Here is a 17,652-nt window from a genome sequence, read left to right as displayed (position 1 = left end):
CAAGGAGTTCTGCCCTATATTAGTATGGCTTTCAGTTCCATTGTGGGTATTAGAGCCTCCTTAAATTGCTTGAAACTAAATTAGGAAGTGAGGATTTAGATCTGGTACATGAATACGATTGTCACGTAGGAGAGAAATGCAGGGACATTTGTATACAGATATTTACCGAAATTAGGGAGATTGGTTTTATAGAAGTATCAGTTCAAAGTATTTTAGAAATCAGATTGAAATAAATGGGTTTTTAAATCCCTCTTATGCATAGTGGCATAAGAGATAGATCCAGAAGATGGCAGCAATGCAACAGTAAGGACGCCAACTGCCGTAAAACGACAAAGAAGAAGAAACGAAGGGGCCATATGCAATTTCCGGCGCGACGAAGACAACTGAACTGAGTGAAGGCTTCTCATTAACGCCCATTAAACTGCATCGTTGTTTGTAGAGATTGTCTATATCTGAAATTAGACGCAATATGGCTGAGGCAATTCAGAAGAAGTTACAGTCAGAGCTGGAAAAATACCAAGGGATACAAAAAGGTGGGGTTTGTGTTTATAAATAACCCAGCTACAGAGTCACTCGTGGTTGCTAGTCTGCTAGCTAGCCATTTGCGAATGAAGCAGGCATTTGTTGGAATGTGTTTTAAAAGCAAATTGCACGTTTTGTGTAGTCGATGTAGAAATATGAAGACAGCAAACCAGTAGTTACAGACACGAGATGTTAGCGTTAATTCGTTTTTCCAATGTACATAGATTAGTGAACCCATCTTAACCCTCAGTAGTAATTGATGTAGAGATGGCATGCTACCACTGCAAGCGCTTGATTATCTGGATGCATTGGTCAGATATAGGCTGAAACACTTTTTTGCCTTGTGGTTGAATGATGTGAAGGACGTTTTTTACCTTTCAGATGTGAGTAAAAGCATGTCTGCCAGACAAAAGCTTGAAGCGCAGCTCACTGAAAATAACATCGTCAAAGAGGTACGTTGTGTTGGTGTCATGATTAATTTAGAGTTCCTGTAAGATGACGACTGTTTAAGATTATAAAAGGATTTAAAACAGTGGTACCAAGGTTGAAATAACAATGTGATATCGAAAAGTGTAATTCAAGTCTAGCTGACATTGATGAAGCCCTGATGGAAAGTTGAGGGCTGTCAATGGTTTTGACTCAGTGGATTTGGATTACAAGTTGACTGGGAAAACAGTGTGATGGAGTACACATTTTTTAATTTGTATTTATTTATACTGAATCCATATATAAGCACAATATACAAACACAATCTGCCTAAAATAATTAAAATGTACGTATAAGGCATATTAGTTGTATGTTGGTGAAGTGAATTTATTCGCATGGAATTGGCAGAAACAATTCTGACATTACTGTTAATTGCAAAATCATTACCAGTTGGTGTACACCATGTGTATGACTAACATGTCATTAAGGTTGCACTCAATATTCTGGTGTGAACTCTCTTTTCTGCAGGAACTGGGTTTATTAGATGCTCAGAATATAGTCTACAAACTCATCGGGCCTGTTTTGGTGAAGCAGGACCTTGATGAAGCCAAAGCAACAGTGGCTAAGAGATTGGAGTATATCAATGGGGAGATGTGAGTGTATTTATTTTGAACTCGATATGATGTCACTTTAATGGAAACCATGCATTATAGGCAGTTTCATTACATGCTTCTGATAAATGTCAGTGTCAAGCTGTGGTCATGAACCCTGTATCCATGTGTATTGCACTTTTACATGGTAATGGTGCGTTCATCTAGGAACATAAGTAGGAATGAGAAGTAACATGCCCTTCATGTGTTTCACACGATGATGGATGAACTCACTGAATCCTCTGTTTCTGTTTAGCCAACGTTATGAAACCCTGCTGAAGGACATGGAGCGGAAGTCGGAGCAGCACCGCGAGGTCCTCACAAGCCTCCAACAGGAGTATCAGCGAGCACAGGGCCGCACAGTGGGGAAAGTCTGATCCTTGGATGTGGATAGACAAGTGCAATGGATAAACCCAGAAGGAAAAACAAAGACTCCAAATGTCAGAGGCTCAGAAACCACTGAGTCAGGTCTCACTCTTCTATGGCCCTCAGAGACTCATTGACTGACTGACTGACTGACCGACTGACACATGCCCGCACGGTCACAGCAAACAAAACACATAGTTTGAGAAGGATCATTTGTCATTTCCATGGTCTCCAATAAAGTGCTGGCATTGTTTTGTGGCATTTATTTTGGCTCAAGTTGTCATATTTCAAGCCCCATAATTTTGAAATATTTTTTTTATTTTTTTACGCAAGATTACCTTTTTTTTTAAATTCCATCTTTTACAGTTTGAAAATAACAAAAGTATCTAGCAACACCCCCTTTGGCAAGCATCACAGTTTGAAAACGCTTTTTGTAACGCTTGTTGTCTTGCATGCACTTCCCTTTTGAGGTCAATCCACAGATAGTCGATGATGTTTAGGTTGGGGGACTGTGGGCCATGGCAACACCTTCAGCTTGCACTTCTTGAAGTAGTCCAATGTGGATTTTGATGTGTGTGTATAGGATCATTAAACTGCTTAAGTAGCCACCCTCTTCATCCTCAGGTTTTCTTTATAGACGGTGTCATGTTTGCTTCCAGAATTTGCTGGTATTTATTTGAATCCCTCCCTCTACCAGTGAAATGTCCCCTGTCCCACTGGCTGCAGCACAAGCCCAAAGCACGATTAATCCACTGCTGTGACGAACTGTTGGAGGTGTTATTTTCATGGAGTTCTGCACCCTTTTCTCTCCAAACATACCTTTGCTCATTGCAGCCAAAACGTTCTATTTTATCTTCACAGTCCACAGGACTTGTTTCCTAAATGAATCAGGCTGGTTTAGATGTTCCTTAGCACATTTCTGATGCTGATTGTTTTGGTGAGAACGCAGGAAAGGTTTTCTGATGCTGACTCTTCCAAGAAGGTCATACTGGTGCAGATGTCGCTGCACAGTAGAACAGTGCTCCACCACTCCAGAGTCTAGAGTAGGTCTTCCTACGAGCAGTTATCTCTGAAAAGTTTCCTTGGTCTAACAGACCTCAACTTCACCTCCACTGTTACTGTTTACTGCCATTTTGTTAATTATGTACATTACGAACTGAGGAAATGGCTACCTGAAAATGGTTTCCTATCCTCTTACAGCCTTCTTCTGCCTTGCGGGCATTGATTTTGAGAGTGTTAGGCAGCTGCAGAGAGAAGCCCAATGATTGTAAACAAGCCACAGCCCTAACAGGCTAATGAAGGTCTGAGAGCTCAAATCTCTTGGGGTGCACCTTTCCTTTTTTTTCACTCTTAATTTGTTCTAGCAAATTTAGCAAAAAATTTCAAATATAAGCTTTTTTATAACAGCCAGTACATTTATAGCCATTACAATTACAGCCAAATGGAAACACATTTACAATTATTTGTATTTTTCCATGGACTGCCAACTTGACTTTGCAGAGTAAACCAATGGCAGCTTTTTTTTAACCCTTACCTGTTCATGTTGGTAGACCGCCTACTCATTCAGAATGCAGATCTCTACAACACTCCAATACCCAGATGCCTCAGCAGCAGAGGACCTCCAGTTGTTAGTGCTGTCAATGAAGAAAAGGAACGTGAGTGGACATTTGATCACAGAAACCAACCGAGGGAAGGTTGGGAGAACAAAGTTGGGTCTGGTTTGAGAAATCTTGGTTTCTACATTCATTTAAACATGTAATGTACATTACATTTAATGTAATGTCTGAATTCACAAAGGCCTATTATGACCATAGAGACCATCTCCATTTGCACCTGTCTTAAGGGACTAAATAATCTTAAGGGACATTTGTATCTTTAATTGAGCTCATACGCTGTGTCATTAAGCATAGATGTTATAATGGTACGTACCTTTGAAGGTAAAATGCCAGCGACTTCTGTAACCTAGAGTCTACACGTTTCATCCTACCAACCACTCTGGAGCAGTTCCTTGACCTAAGCCTTAAACTCAAGTCTCAAAGAACTGTCCTGAGTCCGGTGGCAAAAGATTGGGTTCATTTTCAGTTAATTTATGTCTTCAAGCTACTATTATAAGTGTGGATTGTCCAAAGTCAAGGAGCCACGGCCTGATATAACTGTAAACAGTGAGTCTCCGTGAGTAGGCCAGAACATGTAGGTGTGAGCAGGACAGCACATGAATTAAGGTGTAAAGGTTGGTATAAAAAGATGAAGTGAATGGCACTGGCGCATGTATCCTTGAGGGATTAGGTATGAAGTATGGAGTCAAATGGATGTTGCTGCAGCTCCCTGCACCAGAACAGTGGTGAATGAAATACACAAAAAGGTTTCCATGAACTAATGTAAATATGTGATCTTTCTTCACATAAGCTAAAAATGTTTCTTAACTCTGTCCATGATGCCAAACTGACATGAAATGTCAGGTGTACAGCAGGTCAAGATTCTCTTGGTGTGGGCTACCCATGTTTACATGATGGTTGTCAAGTGTATTTCACTACTAACTAACATTTCAGTACTGATATTTTGAGAAATTTCATAATGTGATAATAACATTAAATCAAAATGTTTATTGAGGATATATTTGACATAAAGTTCAACATTTATCAAATTCATGATAAAGTACCTGAAGACAGAGGTACTCTAATAATAATTGTATATTATTTTGGAGATGTGTTTTGAACTAGTAAATAGGACTATAATACATTCCATCTCACAGTTAACAGGCCTTCATTGCTTTTTATCTAAAATATTTCTGGGAAATGTCCTACCCCCTTAATTGAAAGGGAGTTTGCCTATAATGAGATCACCTGTATACGTTAGCATTTCTTCTCCAAACCCATCCAAAGTTCCATGCGTGTGGGCCTGCTGCGTTGCAACTCCCTCTATGAACACCCATGTGTGGCGAAACATTTGCTCTAATTACGGGGGCAGACAAGCGGCCATACGTGCCAGCTGTTGACTACAAGAATGTCTTTCAGAGAGTGCGGGTAGGTATTGCATTCGACTCAATGGACGTTCACCCCCGCCGCTCCAAAAGGCGCACCCCCTGCGTAGCTTCCCATCCGCACTGGAATGGAAAAGCGATAGAGCGCAGCGGCAAGCTCATTGTATACCTTCAGCTGCAATTAATATCCAGCGTAGAGCAACCATTCCTCCTTCATTTCCCCCCTGCCGGGGATTAAACCAGCATGAATAATGAGCATCTGAAAGGGTGGCGAGCGTTTAAGAACACAACAGAAAGGCGGCCTCATAATACCAACATGCACCCACCACAGCCTAAATCCAACTTCCTAAAATGTAAAACCAATGAAAAGATTAGGTATTCATTGCATTGACATAATAATCTTATGGCGTAATTCTTTCAACGAAATGGTAATGTGATCAGCGGATATCTTTTACATCGAGACACTTATAGGCGCAAACACAATTTTCAGATTATTCATGATTAATTTCATTTAGACATTTTTAATCGAGGAAATAAGGAGTTAATGGGGTAGATTTCGGAATATCCCTGCAGTTTGTGAAATGCGCTGAATATGATCTTCAAATGTCTGGCAAAAACCCGCCCAGGCTGGCATTACATAATTTGATATCATATGCCCTATAATGATATGCCTAAATTCAAACCCATCATAAACATTTTAGTTGGATGTGCTTGCTGCTAGTTGTCCGTTTGGCTTTTGAATTCTCAGGGACACGCGCCTACACCTCTTCATCTAGTGTAGGTGCTGGCAACTCCATGTGATAATAGCACATGCCAATCACTCGTGCCAAGCCACTCGCTTTAACACCTCTCAACAGGCACCCAGGGCTTTACCTTCGACTGTGTAAGCAGCCACAAGTCTGTGCAGCTAGTGAGAACTGCACGAGTGAAATAAAAGTGACATTTCTTAACACCATTAGTGACAGAGCACACGGTTCTAAACCAAAGATACTTTAAAACAAAGCACGTGTTTGGGGTGAACCGGAAATCTTTTAATATCTTGTTAACAGGTGGCGACCGAATGACCTCATCTCTTGGCCAGGTGGACAATGTTCCCACGATACAGGCGACAAGGAACGCGTGTTCGCATGTGAGAAATAGGTCACCTTTTCGTCTTCAGTGTGCCACTTGTAGACCAAACTTTTTAACAAATCCCCACCTCACACTCGGTCTCGAATAGGTCGTGACCCTTAAATGTGAATGAAAATCCCACTGTAAATGGAAAGAAAGAAAAAATCCCAGGCGACTAGGACAAGTCCCTTGATCTCTTAAACCCGTGTCATGCTCAATGTAAATCTGAGATGTTCAATCATTTCGCACTTTTTAAGACCTCGCAGGCCTTATGCCTTGTTAAGAACATTTGTATACGTCGATATGGTTTTCATATAAACTCCACCATTCGAAGTTGTTTTTCAGCCAAATTCAGGCCACCAACAAATCTGTTACTTTTATGTTATCTTGTGTGAAGTCAGTCAGTTCTGGAACAACATTTGGGACACGTTTGTGAAAAAACCAACACTCGGTGCTAGAAGTGTTGGAACTTGATATTTGCTTTGACAAAAACGGCATAGAAACAGAAATATAGCTTGAATTGCATTTTTTATTATTTTGATGTTAGCATTACAAAATAAGTATTCAGTCATTCTCAACATTACAAAAATAAAATCTATAAACCTTAAGTGCTGTCAGTATGGTTTGAGGTTGGAGTTCAACATTTCATTAACAATTTAAACAAATAATAGTATATTTACATGTCCAGTATTTACAAATCACATGGAATAATATAGCCTACTTCACATTTACACATATACATTCTGTTCAGAGTTCATTTCTCCAAATCCTCTACTCCTTCAGGGCCATGGTCTCCATAAGGCCTGACTGTTAATGAGAGGTGGAGACATAATCTTGGCTGAGTGAGCTCTGGGAGACAACTTGGCCTTGCTGGAGTGTCTTTGTCCTTGGAGAGCCAACAACCCTGGCTGCTGATACTGGATCAGCTTAGGTGGTGCCCCACACCTGGTCAAGCTGAGCGTGGGGACTGGTGTGGCAGTGCACCTGTCCAGGTGAGTGAGCTGGACTGCAAACGCCCTCCTCTGCGCCTCATCTCCACTCTGGTCTCCGTTCTGGCCGCTGTTTCTCAGGAAGTCAGCAGCCTTCTGCAGACAGGTAGTGTAACCATCCTGGAAGGTCTGCTCCTCCCCTCCCCCTCGCTTGTCACCATAGCCCTTCAAGAATGTGACTGCCTGCTCCAGGATTTCAGCCTTCTCCACTCTTTTACTGGCCAAACCCTGTAAAGGAGATGTGGATATAAATAAAGCTGACTTTTCTTTACTTGCTGATCAGAGCACTTCATGTGAATGAGCTTTGATGGAGGAGGCAAGAGTGGTGGAGGACCTACATACCTGATGTTGTGGCCAGTGCAGCAGCATCGCCCTCAGGCTTTCAAGACTGCTGTTCATTCTCTCTCTTCTAAACCTTTCCACCTCTGGTTTCAGGAGCTGCAGCCAAGGAAATATGATGAAATTAGAACAAATTATATCACAGCAAATTTTCTTCTGGTCAAATTGCACAACAGAGAAACTTCTTAATTGATGGACGAAATGAATACAATTAAAGAATAATAGTGCCAGTTTTACCTTTCTATATGCTTTGGCGCGGCTAGTGCCGTGTACTGAAATCGATTTCATACTTCAGTTGTGTTCGATCTTGGTGGTTGTCTGATTTGTGATCATCCCTACTCTGGCGAACAGCATTTATGGGGGAAGTGCCGTCTTTCAGGCCACACCCACTAGCACTTCGTCACCAGTAAGAACAAGTAGGCTCCATGCCCCCTGATATCACGAACGAAACACCATTGACTCGTTAAGTGACTTTTAATAACTAAGTAACTTTACATTTGTGTTTATTTTTTACTGTATTGCAGTCATGTACATTGTCAAAACAAAAGAGATAAACGTCTAAATATCCCTGCAGTTTGTGAAATGCGCTGAATATGATCTTGAAATGTCTGGCAAAAACCCGCCCAGGCTGGCATTACATCACTTGATATCATATGCCCTAGGGAATATAATTATATGCCTAAATTCAAACCCATCATAAACATTTTAGTTGGATGTGCTTGCTGCTAGTTGTCCGTTTGGCTTTTGAATTCTGAGGGACACGCGCCTACACCTCTTCATCCAGTGTCACACAGCTAAGGTGTCTGGCAACTCTATGTGATTATAGCACATGACAATCACTCGTGCCAAGCCACTCGCTTTAACACCTCTCAACAGGCACCCAGGGCTTTACCTTCGACTCTGTAAGCAGCCACAAGTCTGTGCAGCTCGTGAGAACTGCACGAGTGAAATAAAAGTGACATTTATTAACACCATTAGTGACAGAGCACACGGTTCTAAACCAAAGATACTTTAAAACAAAGCACGTGTTTGGGGTAAACCGGAAATATTTGTATATCTTGTTAACAGGTGGCGACCGAATGACCTCATCTCTTGGCCAAGTGGACAATGTTCCCACGATACAGGCGACAAGGAACTCGTGTTCGCATGTGAGAAATAGGTAACCTTTTCGTCTTCAGTGTGCCACGTGTAGACCAAACGTTTTAACAAATACCCACCTCACACTCGGTCTCGAAAAGGCCGTGACCCTTAAATGTGAATGAAAGTCCCACTGTAAAAAAATGGAAAGAAAGAAAAAATCCCAGGCGAACAAGGACAAGTCCCTTGACCTCTTAAACCCGTGTCATGCTCAATGTAAATCTGAGATGTTCAATCATTTCGCACTTTTTAAGACCTCGCAGGCCTTATGCCTTGTTAAGAACATTTGTATACATCGATATGGTTTTCATATAACCTCCACCATTGGAAGTTCTTTTTCAGCTAAATTCAGGCCACCAACAAATCTGTTACTTTTATGTTATCTTGTGTGATGTCCCGTCGACAGTCAGTTCTGGGACAACATTTGGGACACGTTTGTGAAAAAAAAACAACACTCCGTGCTAGAAGTGTTGGAGCTGACATTACAGTGTCAGGGAACTTGATGTTTGCTTTGATAAAAATGGCATAGAAACATAGATAGAAAAATAGCTTGAATTGCATTTTTTTTTATTATTTTGATGTTAGCATTACAAAATAAGTATTCAGAGTCATTCTCAACATTACAAAAATAAAATCTACAAACTTTAAGTGCTGTCAGTATGGTTTGAGGTTGGAGTTCAACATTTCATTAACAATTTAAACAAATACTAGTATATTTACATGTCCAGTATTTACAAATCACATGGAATAATATAGCCTACTTCACATTTACACATATACATTCTGTTCAGAGTTAATTTCTCCAAATCCTCTACTCCTTCAGGGCCATGGTCTCCATAAGGCCTGACTGTTAATGAGAGGTGGAGACATAATCTTGGCTGAGTGAGCTCTGGGAGACAACTTGGCCTTGCTGGAGTGTCTTTGTCCTTGGAGAGCCAACAACCCTGGCTGCTGATACTGGATCAGCTTAGGTGGTGCCCCACACCTGGTCAAGCTGAGCGTGGGGACTGGTGTGGCAGTGCACCTGTCCAGGTGAGTGAGCTGGACTGCAAACGCCCTCCTCTGCGCCTCATCTCCACTCTTGTCTCCGTTCTGGCCGCTGTTTCTCAGGAAGTCAGCAGCCTTCTGCAGACAGGTAGTGTAACCATCCTGGAAGGTCTGCTCCTCCCCTCCCCCTCGCTTGTCACCATAGCCCTTCAAGAATGTGACTGCCTGCTCCAGGATTTCAGCCTTCTCCACTCTTTTACTGGCCAAACCCTGTAAAGGAGATGTGGATATAAATAAAGCTGACTTTTCTTTACTTGCTGATCAGAGCACTTCATGTGAATGAGCTTTGATGGAGGAGGCAAGAGTGGTGGAGGACCTACATACCTGATGTTGTGGCCAGTGCAGCAGCATCGCCCTCAGGCTTTCAAGACTGCTGTTCATTCTCTCTCTTCTAAACCTTTCCACCTCTGGTTTCAGGAGCTGCAGCCAAGGAAATATGATGAAATTAGAACAAATTATATCACAGCAAATTTTCTTCTGGTCAAATTGCACAACAGAGAAACTTCTTAATTGATGGACGAAATGAATACAATTAAAGAATAATAGTGCCAGTTTTACCTTTCTATATGCTTTGGCGCGGCTAGTGCCGTGTACTGAAATCGATTTCATACTTCAGTTGTGTTCGATCTTGGTGGTTGTCTGATTTGTGATCATCCCTACTCTGGCGAACAGCATTTATGGGGGAAGTGCCGTCTTTCAGGCCACACCCACTAGCACTTCGTCACCAGTAAGAACAAGTAGGCTCCATGCCCCCTGATATCACGAACGAAACACCATTGACTCGTTAAGTGACTTTTAATAACTAAGTAACTTTACATTTGTGTTTATTTTTTACTGTATTGCAGTCATGTACATTGTCAAAACAAAAGAGATAAACGTCTAAATATCCCTGCAGTTTGTGAAATGCGCTGAATATGATCTTGAAATGTCTGGCAAAAACCCGCCCAGGCTGGCATTACATCACTTGATATCATATGCCCTAGGGAATATAATTATATGCCTAAATTCAAACCCATCATAAACATTTTAGTTGGATGTGCTTGCTGCTAGTTGTCCGTTTGGCTTTTGAATTCTGAGGGACACGCGCCTACACCTCTTCATCCAGTGTCACACAGCTAAGGTGTCTGGCAACTCTATGTGATTATAGCACATGACAATCACTCGTGCCAAGCCACTCGCTTTAACACCTCTCAACAGGCACCCAGGGCTTTACCTTCGACTCTGTAAGCAGCCACAAGTCTGTGCAGCTCGTGAGAACTGCACGAGTGAAATAAAAGTGACATTTATTAACACCATTAGTGACAGAGCACACGGTTCTAAACCAAAGATACTTTAAAACAAAGCACGTGTTTGGGGTAAACCGGAAATATTTGTATATCTTGTTAACAGGTGGCGACCGAATGACCTCATCTCTTGGCCAAGTGGACAATGTTCCCACGATACAGGCGACAAGGAACTCGTGTTCGCATGTGAGAAATAGGTAACCTTTTCGTCTTCAGTGTGCCACGTGTAGACCAAACGTTTTAACAAATACCCACCTCACACTCGGTCTCGAAAAGGCCGTGACCCTTAAATGTGAATGAAAGTCCCACTGTAAAAAAATGGAAAGAAAGAAAAAATCCCAGGCGAACAAGGACAAGTCCCTTGACCTCTTAAACCCGTGTCATGCTCAATGTAAATCTGAGATGTTCAATCATTTCGCACTTTTTAAGACCTCGCAGGCCTTATGCCTTGTTAAGAACATTTGTATACATCGATATGGTTTTCATATAACCTCCACCATTGGAAGTTCTTTTTCAGCTAAATTCAGGCCACCAACAAATCTGTTACTTTTATGTTATCTTGTGTGATGTCCCGTCGACAGTCAGTTCTGGGACAACATTTGGGACACGTTTGTGAAAAAAAAACAACACTCCGTGCTAGAAGTGTTGGAGCTGACATTACAGTGTCAGGGAACTTGATGTTTGCTTTGATAAAAATGGCATAGAAACATAGATAGAAAAATAGCTTGAATTGCATTTTTTTTTATTATTTTGATGTTAGCATTACAAAATAAGTATTCAGAGTCATTCTCAACATTACAAAAATAAAATCTACAAACTTTAAGTGCTGTCAGTATGGTTTGAGGTTGGAGTTCAACATTTCATTAACAATTTAAACAAATACTAGTATATTTACATGTCCAGTATTTACAAATCACATGGAATAATATAGCCTACTTCACATTTACACATATACATTCTGTTCAGAGTTAATTTCTCCAAATCCTCTACTCCTTCAGGGCCATGGTCTCCATAAGGCCTGACTGTTAATGAGAGGTGGAGACATAATCTTGGCTGAGTGAGCTCTGGGAGACAACTTGGCCTTGCTGGAGTGTCTTTGTCCTTGGAGAGCCAACAACCCTGGCTGCTGATACTGGATCAGCTTAGGTGGTGCCCCACACCTGGTCAAGCTGAGCGTGGGGACTGGTGTGGCAGTGCACCTGTCCAGGTGAGTGAGCTGGACTGCAAACGCCCTCCTCTGCGCCTCATCTCCACTCTTGTCTCCGTTCTGGCCGCTGTTTCTCAGGAAGTCAGCAGCCTTCTGCAGACAGGTAGTGTAACCATCCTGGAAGGTCTGCTCCTCCCCTCCCCCTCGCTTGTCACCATAGCCCTTCAAGAATGTGACTGCCTGCTCCAGGATTTCAGCCTTCTCCACTCTTTTACTGGCCAAACCCTGTAAAGGAGATGTGGATATAAATAAAGCTGACTTTTCTTTACTTGCTGATCAGAGCACTTCATGTGAATGAGCTTTGATGGAGGAGGCAAGAGTGGTGGAGGACCTACATACCTGATGTTGTGGCCAGTGCAGCAGCATCGCCCTCAGGCTTTCAAGACTGCTGTTCATTCTCTCTCTTCTAAACCTTTCCACCTCTGGTTTCAGGAGCTGCAGCCAAGGAAATATGATGAAATTAGAACAAATTATATCACAGCAAATTTTCTTCTGGTCAAATTGCACAACAGAGAAACTTCTTAATTGATGGACGAAATGAATACAATTAAAGAATAATAGTGCCAGTTTTACCTTTCTATATGCTTTGGCGCGGCTAGTGCCGTGTACTGAAATCGATTTCATACTTCAGTTGTGTTCGATCTTGGTGGTTGTCTGATTTGTGATCATCCCTACTCTGGCGAACAGCATTTATGGGGGAAGTGCCGTCTTTCAGGCCACACCCACTAGCACTTCGTCACCAGTAAGAACAAGTAGGCTCCATGCCCCCTGATATCACGAACGAAACACCATTGACTCGTTAAGTGACTTTTAATAACTAAGTAACTTTACATTTGTGTTTATTTTTTACTGTATTGCAGTCATGTACATTGTCAAAACAAAAGAGATAAACGTCTAAATATCCCTGCAGTTTGTGAAATGCGCTGAATATGATCTTGAAATGTCTGGCAAAAACCCGCCCAGGCTGGCATTACATCACTTGATATCATATGCCCTAGGGAATATAATTATATGCCTAAATTCAAACCCATCATAAACATTTTAGTTGGATGTGCTTGCTGCTAGTTGTCCGTTTGGCTTTTGAATTCTGAGGGACACGCGCCTACACCTCTTCATCCAGTGTCACACAGCTAAGGTGTCTGGCAACTCTATGTGATTATAGCACATGACAATCACTCGTGCCAAGCCACTCGCTTTAACACCTCTCAACAGGCACCCAGGGCTTTACCTTCGACTCTGTAAGCAGCCACAAGTCTGTGCAGCTCGTGAGAACTGCACGAGTGAAATAAAAGTGACATTTATTAACACCATTAGTGACAGAGCACACGGTTCTAAACCAAAGATACTTTAAAACAAAGCACGTGTTTGGGGTAAACCGGAAATATTTGTATATCTTGTTAACAGGTGGCGACCGAATGACCTCATCTCTTGGCCAAGTGGACAATGTTCCCACGATACAGGCGACAAGGAACTCGTGTTCGCATGTGAGAAATAGGTAACCTTTTCGTCTTCAGTGTGCCACGTGTAGACCAAACGTTTTAACAAATACCCACCTCACACTCGGTCTCGAAAAGGCCGTGACCCTTAAATGTGAATGAAAGTCCCACTGTAAAAAAATGGAAAGAAAGAAAAAATCCCAGGCGAACAAGGACAAGTCCCTTGACCTCTTAAACCCGTGTCATGCTCAATGTAAATCTGAGATGTTCAATCATTTCGCACTTTTTAAGACCTCGCAGGCCTTATGCCTTGTTAAGAACATTTGTATACATCGATATGGTTTTCATATAACCTCCACCATTGGAAGTTCTTTTTCAGCTAAATTCAGGCCACCAACAAATCTGTTACTTTTATGTTATCTTGTGTGATGTCCCGTCGACAGTCAGTTCTGGGACAACATTTGGGACACGTTTGTGAAAAAAAAACAACACTCCGTGCTAGAAGTGTTGGAGCTGACATTACAGTGTCAGGGAACTTGATGTTTGCTTTGATAAAAATGGCATAGAAACATAGATAGAAAAATAGCTTGAATTGCATTTTTTTTTATTATTTTGATGTTAGCATTACAAAATAAGTATTCAGAGTCATTCTCAACATTACAAAAATAAAATCTACAAACTTTAAGTGCTGTCAGTATGGTTTGAGGTTGGAGTTCAACATTTCATTAACAATTTAAACAAATACTAGTATATTTACATGTCCAGTATTTACAAATCACATGGAATAATATAGCCTACTTCACATTTACACATATACATTCTGTTCAGAGTTAATTTCTCCAAATCCTCTACTCCTTCAGGGCCATGGTCTCCATAAGGCCTGACTGTTAATGAGAGGTGGAGACATAATCTTGGCTGAGTGAGCTCTGGGAGACAACTTGGCCTTGCTGGAGTGTCTTTGTCCTTGGAGAGCCAACAACCCTGGCTGCTGATACTGGATCAGCTTAGGTGGTGCCCCACACCTGGTCAAGCTGAGCGTGGGGACTGGTGTGGCAGTGCACCTGTCCAGGTGAGTGAGCTGGACTGCAAATGTCCTCCTCTGCGCCTCATCTCCACTCTGGTCTCCGTTCTGGCCGCTGTTTCTCAGGAAGTCAGCAGCCTTCTGCAGACAGGTAGTGTAACCATCCTGGAAGGTCTGCTCCTCCCCTCCCCCTCGCTTGTCACCATAGCCCTTCAAGAATGTGACTGCCTGCTCCAGGATTTCAGCCTTCTCCACTCTTTTACTGGCCAAACCCTGTAAAGGAGATGTGGATATAAATAAAGCTGACTTTTCTTTACTTGCTGATCAGAGCACTTCATGTGAATGAGCTTTGATGGAGGAGGCAAGAGTGGTGGAGGACCTACATACCTGATGTTGTGGCCAGTGCAGCAGCATCGCCCTCAGGCTTTCAAGACTGCTGTTCATTCTCTCTCTTCTAAACCTTTCCACCTCTGGTTTCAGGAGCTGCAGCCAAGGAAATATGATGAAATTAGAACAAATTATATCACAGCAAATTTTCTTCTGGTCAAATTGCACAACAGAGAAACTTCTTAATTGATGGACGAAATTAATACAATTAAAGAATAATAGTGCCAGTTTTACCTTTCTATATGCTTTGGCGCGGCTAGTGCCGTGTACTGAAATCGATTTCATACTTCAGTTGTGTTCGATCTTGGTGGTTGTCTGATTTGTGATCATCCCTACTCTGGCGAACAGCATTTATCGGGGAAGGGCCGTCTTTCAGGCCACACCCACTAGCACTTCGTCACCAGCAAGTAGGCTCCATGCCCTCTGATATCACATGACCGAAACAGCATTGATGCCTTAAGTGACTTTTAATAACTAAGTAACTTTAAATTTGTGTTTATTTTTACTATATTGCAGTCATGTAGGCTACATTGTCAAAACAAAAGAGATAAACGTCTAAATCTGCATTTGGCCAACGTTCGTGCATTTTTATGACAAGCTCACCATAAAACATTTTGTTGTCCGCAAATGTCCAAATCTTCGGAATCGAAATGTATGACTTTTGGCAATTATTGAAAATATGCAGACCAACATCATTGGCTCAGTCGCTTAGTAGCCCATTGTTTGTTCTGAGCGCCATAAGCTTCGTGGAGGTGACAAAGAACGTGCCACTTTGGCAAATGGACAACCTTTCCTTTGATGTATTTATAAACACATTGTGGGCTCGTGGAGGGGGTACAATTTTTAACACCTTGACTCGAGCTGCCCACGTGGCAGCGATAATAGGCCTAGCAAGAGGTCTTTTCAGTGCTTTTTCTCTCCCTCATGCCCCGGGTTACTTCGGTCTTAACAGTGTCATTTTTCATCATTTGAAACGTGAAGTTTCTACGCCGTAATGTTAATTTACTGAAGGTAATGTGAGTGAGTGTCTTAACTGACACACGCGAATGATCATGTATGACTTATATGAATATACAATTGGCGTGTAGCCACCAGGAAACTCTCAAGACATCAGCCTATGGGGGTTTAGGATAACATGACATCCGTGGAAAAGCAGCTCGATTTCATGAGCTTGACGTTCTAATCTTTAAAATGTTTTGTGAAAGGTGTCCAGGAGGCATGGATGACAGTCCGCTGCCTGTTAATGAAGAGGTGGCCAAAATGAAATGATAATGTTAAATGATGATAAATGATGATGACATAACGTATTTATAAAAAGCATCTCAGAGAGCAAAACAGAAACTCAATGGATGTGACGTCTCGTTATAAAATAACGGTTTTCCCAAAGCCTGAATAAACATCTCGCTCATATTTTTAACCTTTTTTCAGCTGAAAACTCACACCTTCGGTCGTGCGAAAATACATTTCACACACTGACCTTGACTGAACATGCTAAATATATATTTCTATAGGCCTTCAAATATCTAACTTTAGTTTAGTATAATAGCGTTTTAATTTTAAAGCGTAAAGTCAAAGATTTAATCTGTATTATTATTTGGTTCACTGAAAAGGAAGTAGCTTATTTTCTCGCCTTGTTAGTGTAAACTGTTCAAGGTCCAGATGTCAAAGAATGTGTCCAATCAGGCCGCATATGACTAAAAATCTAGGTCCACAGTTGGTAAAATGTGAAATCTGATCCCCCAGTATACAAATCCGGTAGTGCTGAAGGGACTTAATAAACAGGTTTGTAGATGTGTGTTAGAGGAGGGATTGGAAAGATTATTTTCTTAATGCTTTTCTATTCGTGTGGTTGTTCTATTGTTGCGTTGACTACACATCCGCAACAGCTGAAAAACGAAAATAATTCTGCCTTTAATCCATTTGAACAACACTATAATTGCATTTAGAGATCGATTCTCTTCTCAACCGGTTAAAGCGTAACTTCAGTTACTCCAGACAGTGCACCCTCAATTAAATCCCTAATCTCGTTTCGATTGAAAATCGTTTATTTAAGGGCTCAGCCATGTGCGACAGACTAACGCAAATCTCCACATAAAAGCAAGTCCTGTTCAAAGTTCGCCACGGCGGGACTAAGCCGCGAACTTTGATGAAGGATGCCGTTGCCATAGATACAGATGGAGTGGGGGAGAATGTGGATAAACCCAAATAAATCACCCCAATGAATGGCTAAATGAAGGTTGTTTTGGACAACATGATAACAGTCGGTCTTCCGCATGCATTGCACGTATTTCGGATGCAGAGGTTACAAAAAACTGCCTTAATATTCCTTAGCAAGTCTTTATTTGTGTAATAATAATAAATGTCACGATAGACAATCACAATCACTAGATACCTTGTTTAAACATTGAATCGTGGCGTTTTTATCTTGAAAAAGGTGTCTGACACCTGGTGCCGCCAACATGTGATGTGAATGTTTCTGATACATCATCAGTCAGAATCCTTATTTGTAAACTACTGCATGGTGCTTTAGATGCTTGATTTGTTGTAGTTATTGTTGCTGGAACAATGTTTGATATACTACTAAAGAACAATTATTTAATACACATAACTCCATAACATTCATTTCCTTGACAAAATCTGAACAGTATGAATCTGAGGCAGTCTAACCCAAAGTGTACATTATAAACAGTACTATATCTTAAGATAGCAGATCACTTGTTGGTCACAAGTTGAGACATTGTAATCATTTGAG

General features: G+C 41.5%; 5 protein-coding genes and 1 long non-coding RNA gene across 7 annotated transcripts; 2 read left to right on the top strand and 4 right to left on the bottom strand.

The window, feature by feature from the left end:
- The first annotated feature begins 339 nt into the window (after positions 1-339).
- Positions 340-2,572, top strand: pfdn6 (prefoldin subunit 6). The gene is made up of 4 exons (XM_031587164.2): positions 340-533; positions 904-974; positions 1,477-1,601; positions 1,855-2,572. Exons 1-4 carry the CDS (start codon positions 470-472, stop codon positions 1,973-1,975), a joined length of 381 nt encoding a protein of 126 aa, XP_031443024.1. The 5' UTR covers positions 340-469; the 3' UTR covers positions 1,976-2,572.
- A 4,012-nt stretch (positions 2,573-6,584) lies between these two features.
- LOC116217965 (transcription factor HES-5-like) lies at positions 6,585-7,911 on the bottom strand. The gene is made up of 3 exons (XM_042702756.1): positions 7,620-7,911; positions 7,386-7,481; positions 6,585-7,271 (listed from the first exon to the last, which is right to left on the bottom strand). The coding sequence occupies exons 1-3, from the start codon at positions 7,668-7,670 to the stop codon at positions 6,834-6,836; spliced, it is 585 nt and encodes a 194-aa protein (XP_042558690.1). The 5' UTR covers positions 7,671-7,911; the 3' UTR covers positions 6,585-6,833.
- On the top strand, positions 6,958-14,432 carry LOC122128553. Of its 2 annotated transcripts, none has more exons than XR_006151432.1 (7): positions 6,958-7,046; positions 8,451-8,541; positions 9,343-9,551; positions 10,956-11,046; positions 11,848-12,056; positions 13,461-13,551; positions 14,353-14,432. It is a non-coding gene; the product is annotated as an uncharacterized LOC122128553 (long non-coding RNA). The 2 variants fall into 2 exon arrangements; XR_006151433.1 differs by lacking the exon at positions 6,958-7,046 and adding an exon at positions 8,026-8,284.
- On the bottom strand, positions 9,235-10,416 carry LOC116217964 (transcription factor HES-5-like). Its single transcript, XM_042702755.1, has 3 exons — positions 10,125-10,416; positions 9,891-9,986; positions 9,235-9,776 (listed from the first exon to the last, which is right to left on the bottom strand). The coding sequence occupies exons 1-3, from the start codon at positions 10,173-10,175 to the stop codon at positions 9,339-9,341; spliced, it is 585 nt and encodes a 194-aa protein (XP_042558689.1). The 5' UTR covers positions 10,176-10,416; the 3' UTR covers positions 9,235-9,338.
- On the bottom strand, positions 11,740-12,921 carry LOC105911256 (transcription factor HES-5-like). Its single transcript, XM_042702754.1, has 3 exons — positions 12,630-12,921; positions 12,396-12,491; positions 11,740-12,281 (listed from the first exon to the last, which is right to left on the bottom strand). The coding sequence occupies exons 1-3, from the start codon at positions 12,678-12,680 to the stop codon at positions 11,844-11,846; spliced, it is 585 nt and encodes a 194-aa protein (XP_042558688.1). The 5' UTR covers positions 12,681-12,921; the 3' UTR covers positions 11,740-11,843.
- LOC116217963 (transcription factor HES-5-like) lies at positions 14,246-15,291 on the bottom strand. Its single transcript, XM_031557953.2, has 3 exons — positions 15,135-15,291; positions 14,901-14,996; positions 14,246-14,786 (listed from the first exon to the last, which is right to left on the bottom strand). The coding sequence occupies exons 1-3, from the start codon at positions 15,183-15,185 to the stop codon at positions 14,349-14,351; spliced, it is 585 nt and encodes a 194-aa protein (XP_031413813.1). The 5' UTR covers positions 15,186-15,291; the 3' UTR covers positions 14,246-14,348.
- Between the last annotated feature and the right edge of the window lie 2,361 nt (positions 15,292-17,652).

This window comes from Clupea harengus, chromosome 20, assembly GCF_900700415.2.
Source record: "Clupea harengus chromosome 20, Ch_v2.0.2, whole genome shotgun sequence".
Taxonomy (NCBI): Eukaryota; Metazoa; Chordata; class Actinopteri; order Clupeiformes; family Clupeidae; genus Clupea; species Clupea harengus.
Note: the sequence above shows the minus strand (reverse complement) of the source record. Positions and strands in the feature narration are given on the sequence as shown.

Coding starts and splice junctions, on each gene's coding strand:
- LOC116217963 (XM_031557953.2), bottom strand. CDS start 15,185: ATGAAATCGATTTCAGTACACGGCACTAGCCGCGCCAAAGCATATAGA. Junction 14,997..15,134: donor GCGCCAAAGCATATAGAAAG/GTAAAACTGGCA, acceptor CCTTGGCTGCAG/CTCCTGAAACCAGAGGTGGA. Junction 14,787..14,900: donor TGCACTGGCCACAACATCAG/GTATGTAGGTCC, acceptor TCTCCTTTACAG/GGTTTGGCCAGTAAAAGAGT.
- LOC105911256 (XM_042702754.1), bottom strand. CDS start 12,680: ATGAAATCGATTTCAGTACACGGCACTAGCCGCGCCAAAGCATATAGA. Junction 12,492..12,629: donor GCGCCAAAGCATATAGAAAG/GTAAAACTGGCA, acceptor CCTTGGCTGCAG/CTCCTGAAACCAGAGGTGGA. Junction 12,282..12,395: donor TGCACTGGCCACAACATCAG/GTATGTAGGTCC, acceptor TCTCCTTTACAG/GGTTTGGCCAGTAAAAGAGT.
- LOC116217965 (XM_042702756.1), bottom strand. CDS start 7,670: ATGAAATCGATTTCAGTACACGGCACTAGCCGCGCCAAAGCATATAGA. Junction 7,482..7,619: donor GCGCCAAAGCATATAGAAAG/GTAAAACTGGCA, acceptor CCTTGGCTGCAG/CTCCTGAAACCAGAGGTGGA. Junction 7,272..7,385: donor TGCACTGGCCACAACATCAG/GTATGTAGGTCC, acceptor TCTCCTTTACAG/GGTTTGGCCAGTAAAAGAGT.
- pfdn6 (XM_031587164.2), top strand. CDS start 470: ATGGCTGAGGCAATTCAGAAGAAGTTACAGTCAGAGCTGGAAAAATAC. Junction 975..1,476: donor AAAATAACATCGTCAAAGAG/GTACGTTGTGTT, acceptor TCTTTTCTGCAG/GAACTGGGTTTATTAGATGC. Junction 1,602..1,854: donor GAGTATATCAATGGGGAGAT/GTGAGTGTATTT, acceptor GTTTCTGTTTAG/CCAACGTTATGAAACCCTGC.
- LOC116217964 (XM_042702755.1), bottom strand. CDS start 10,175: ATGAAATCGATTTCAGTACACGGCACTAGCCGCGCCAAAGCATATAGA. Junction 9,987..10,124: donor GCGCCAAAGCATATAGAAAG/GTAAAACTGGCA, acceptor CCTTGGCTGCAG/CTCCTGAAACCAGAGGTGGA. Junction 9,777..9,890: donor TGCACTGGCCACAACATCAG/GTATGTAGGTCC, acceptor TCTCCTTTACAG/GGTTTGGCCAGTAAAAGAGT.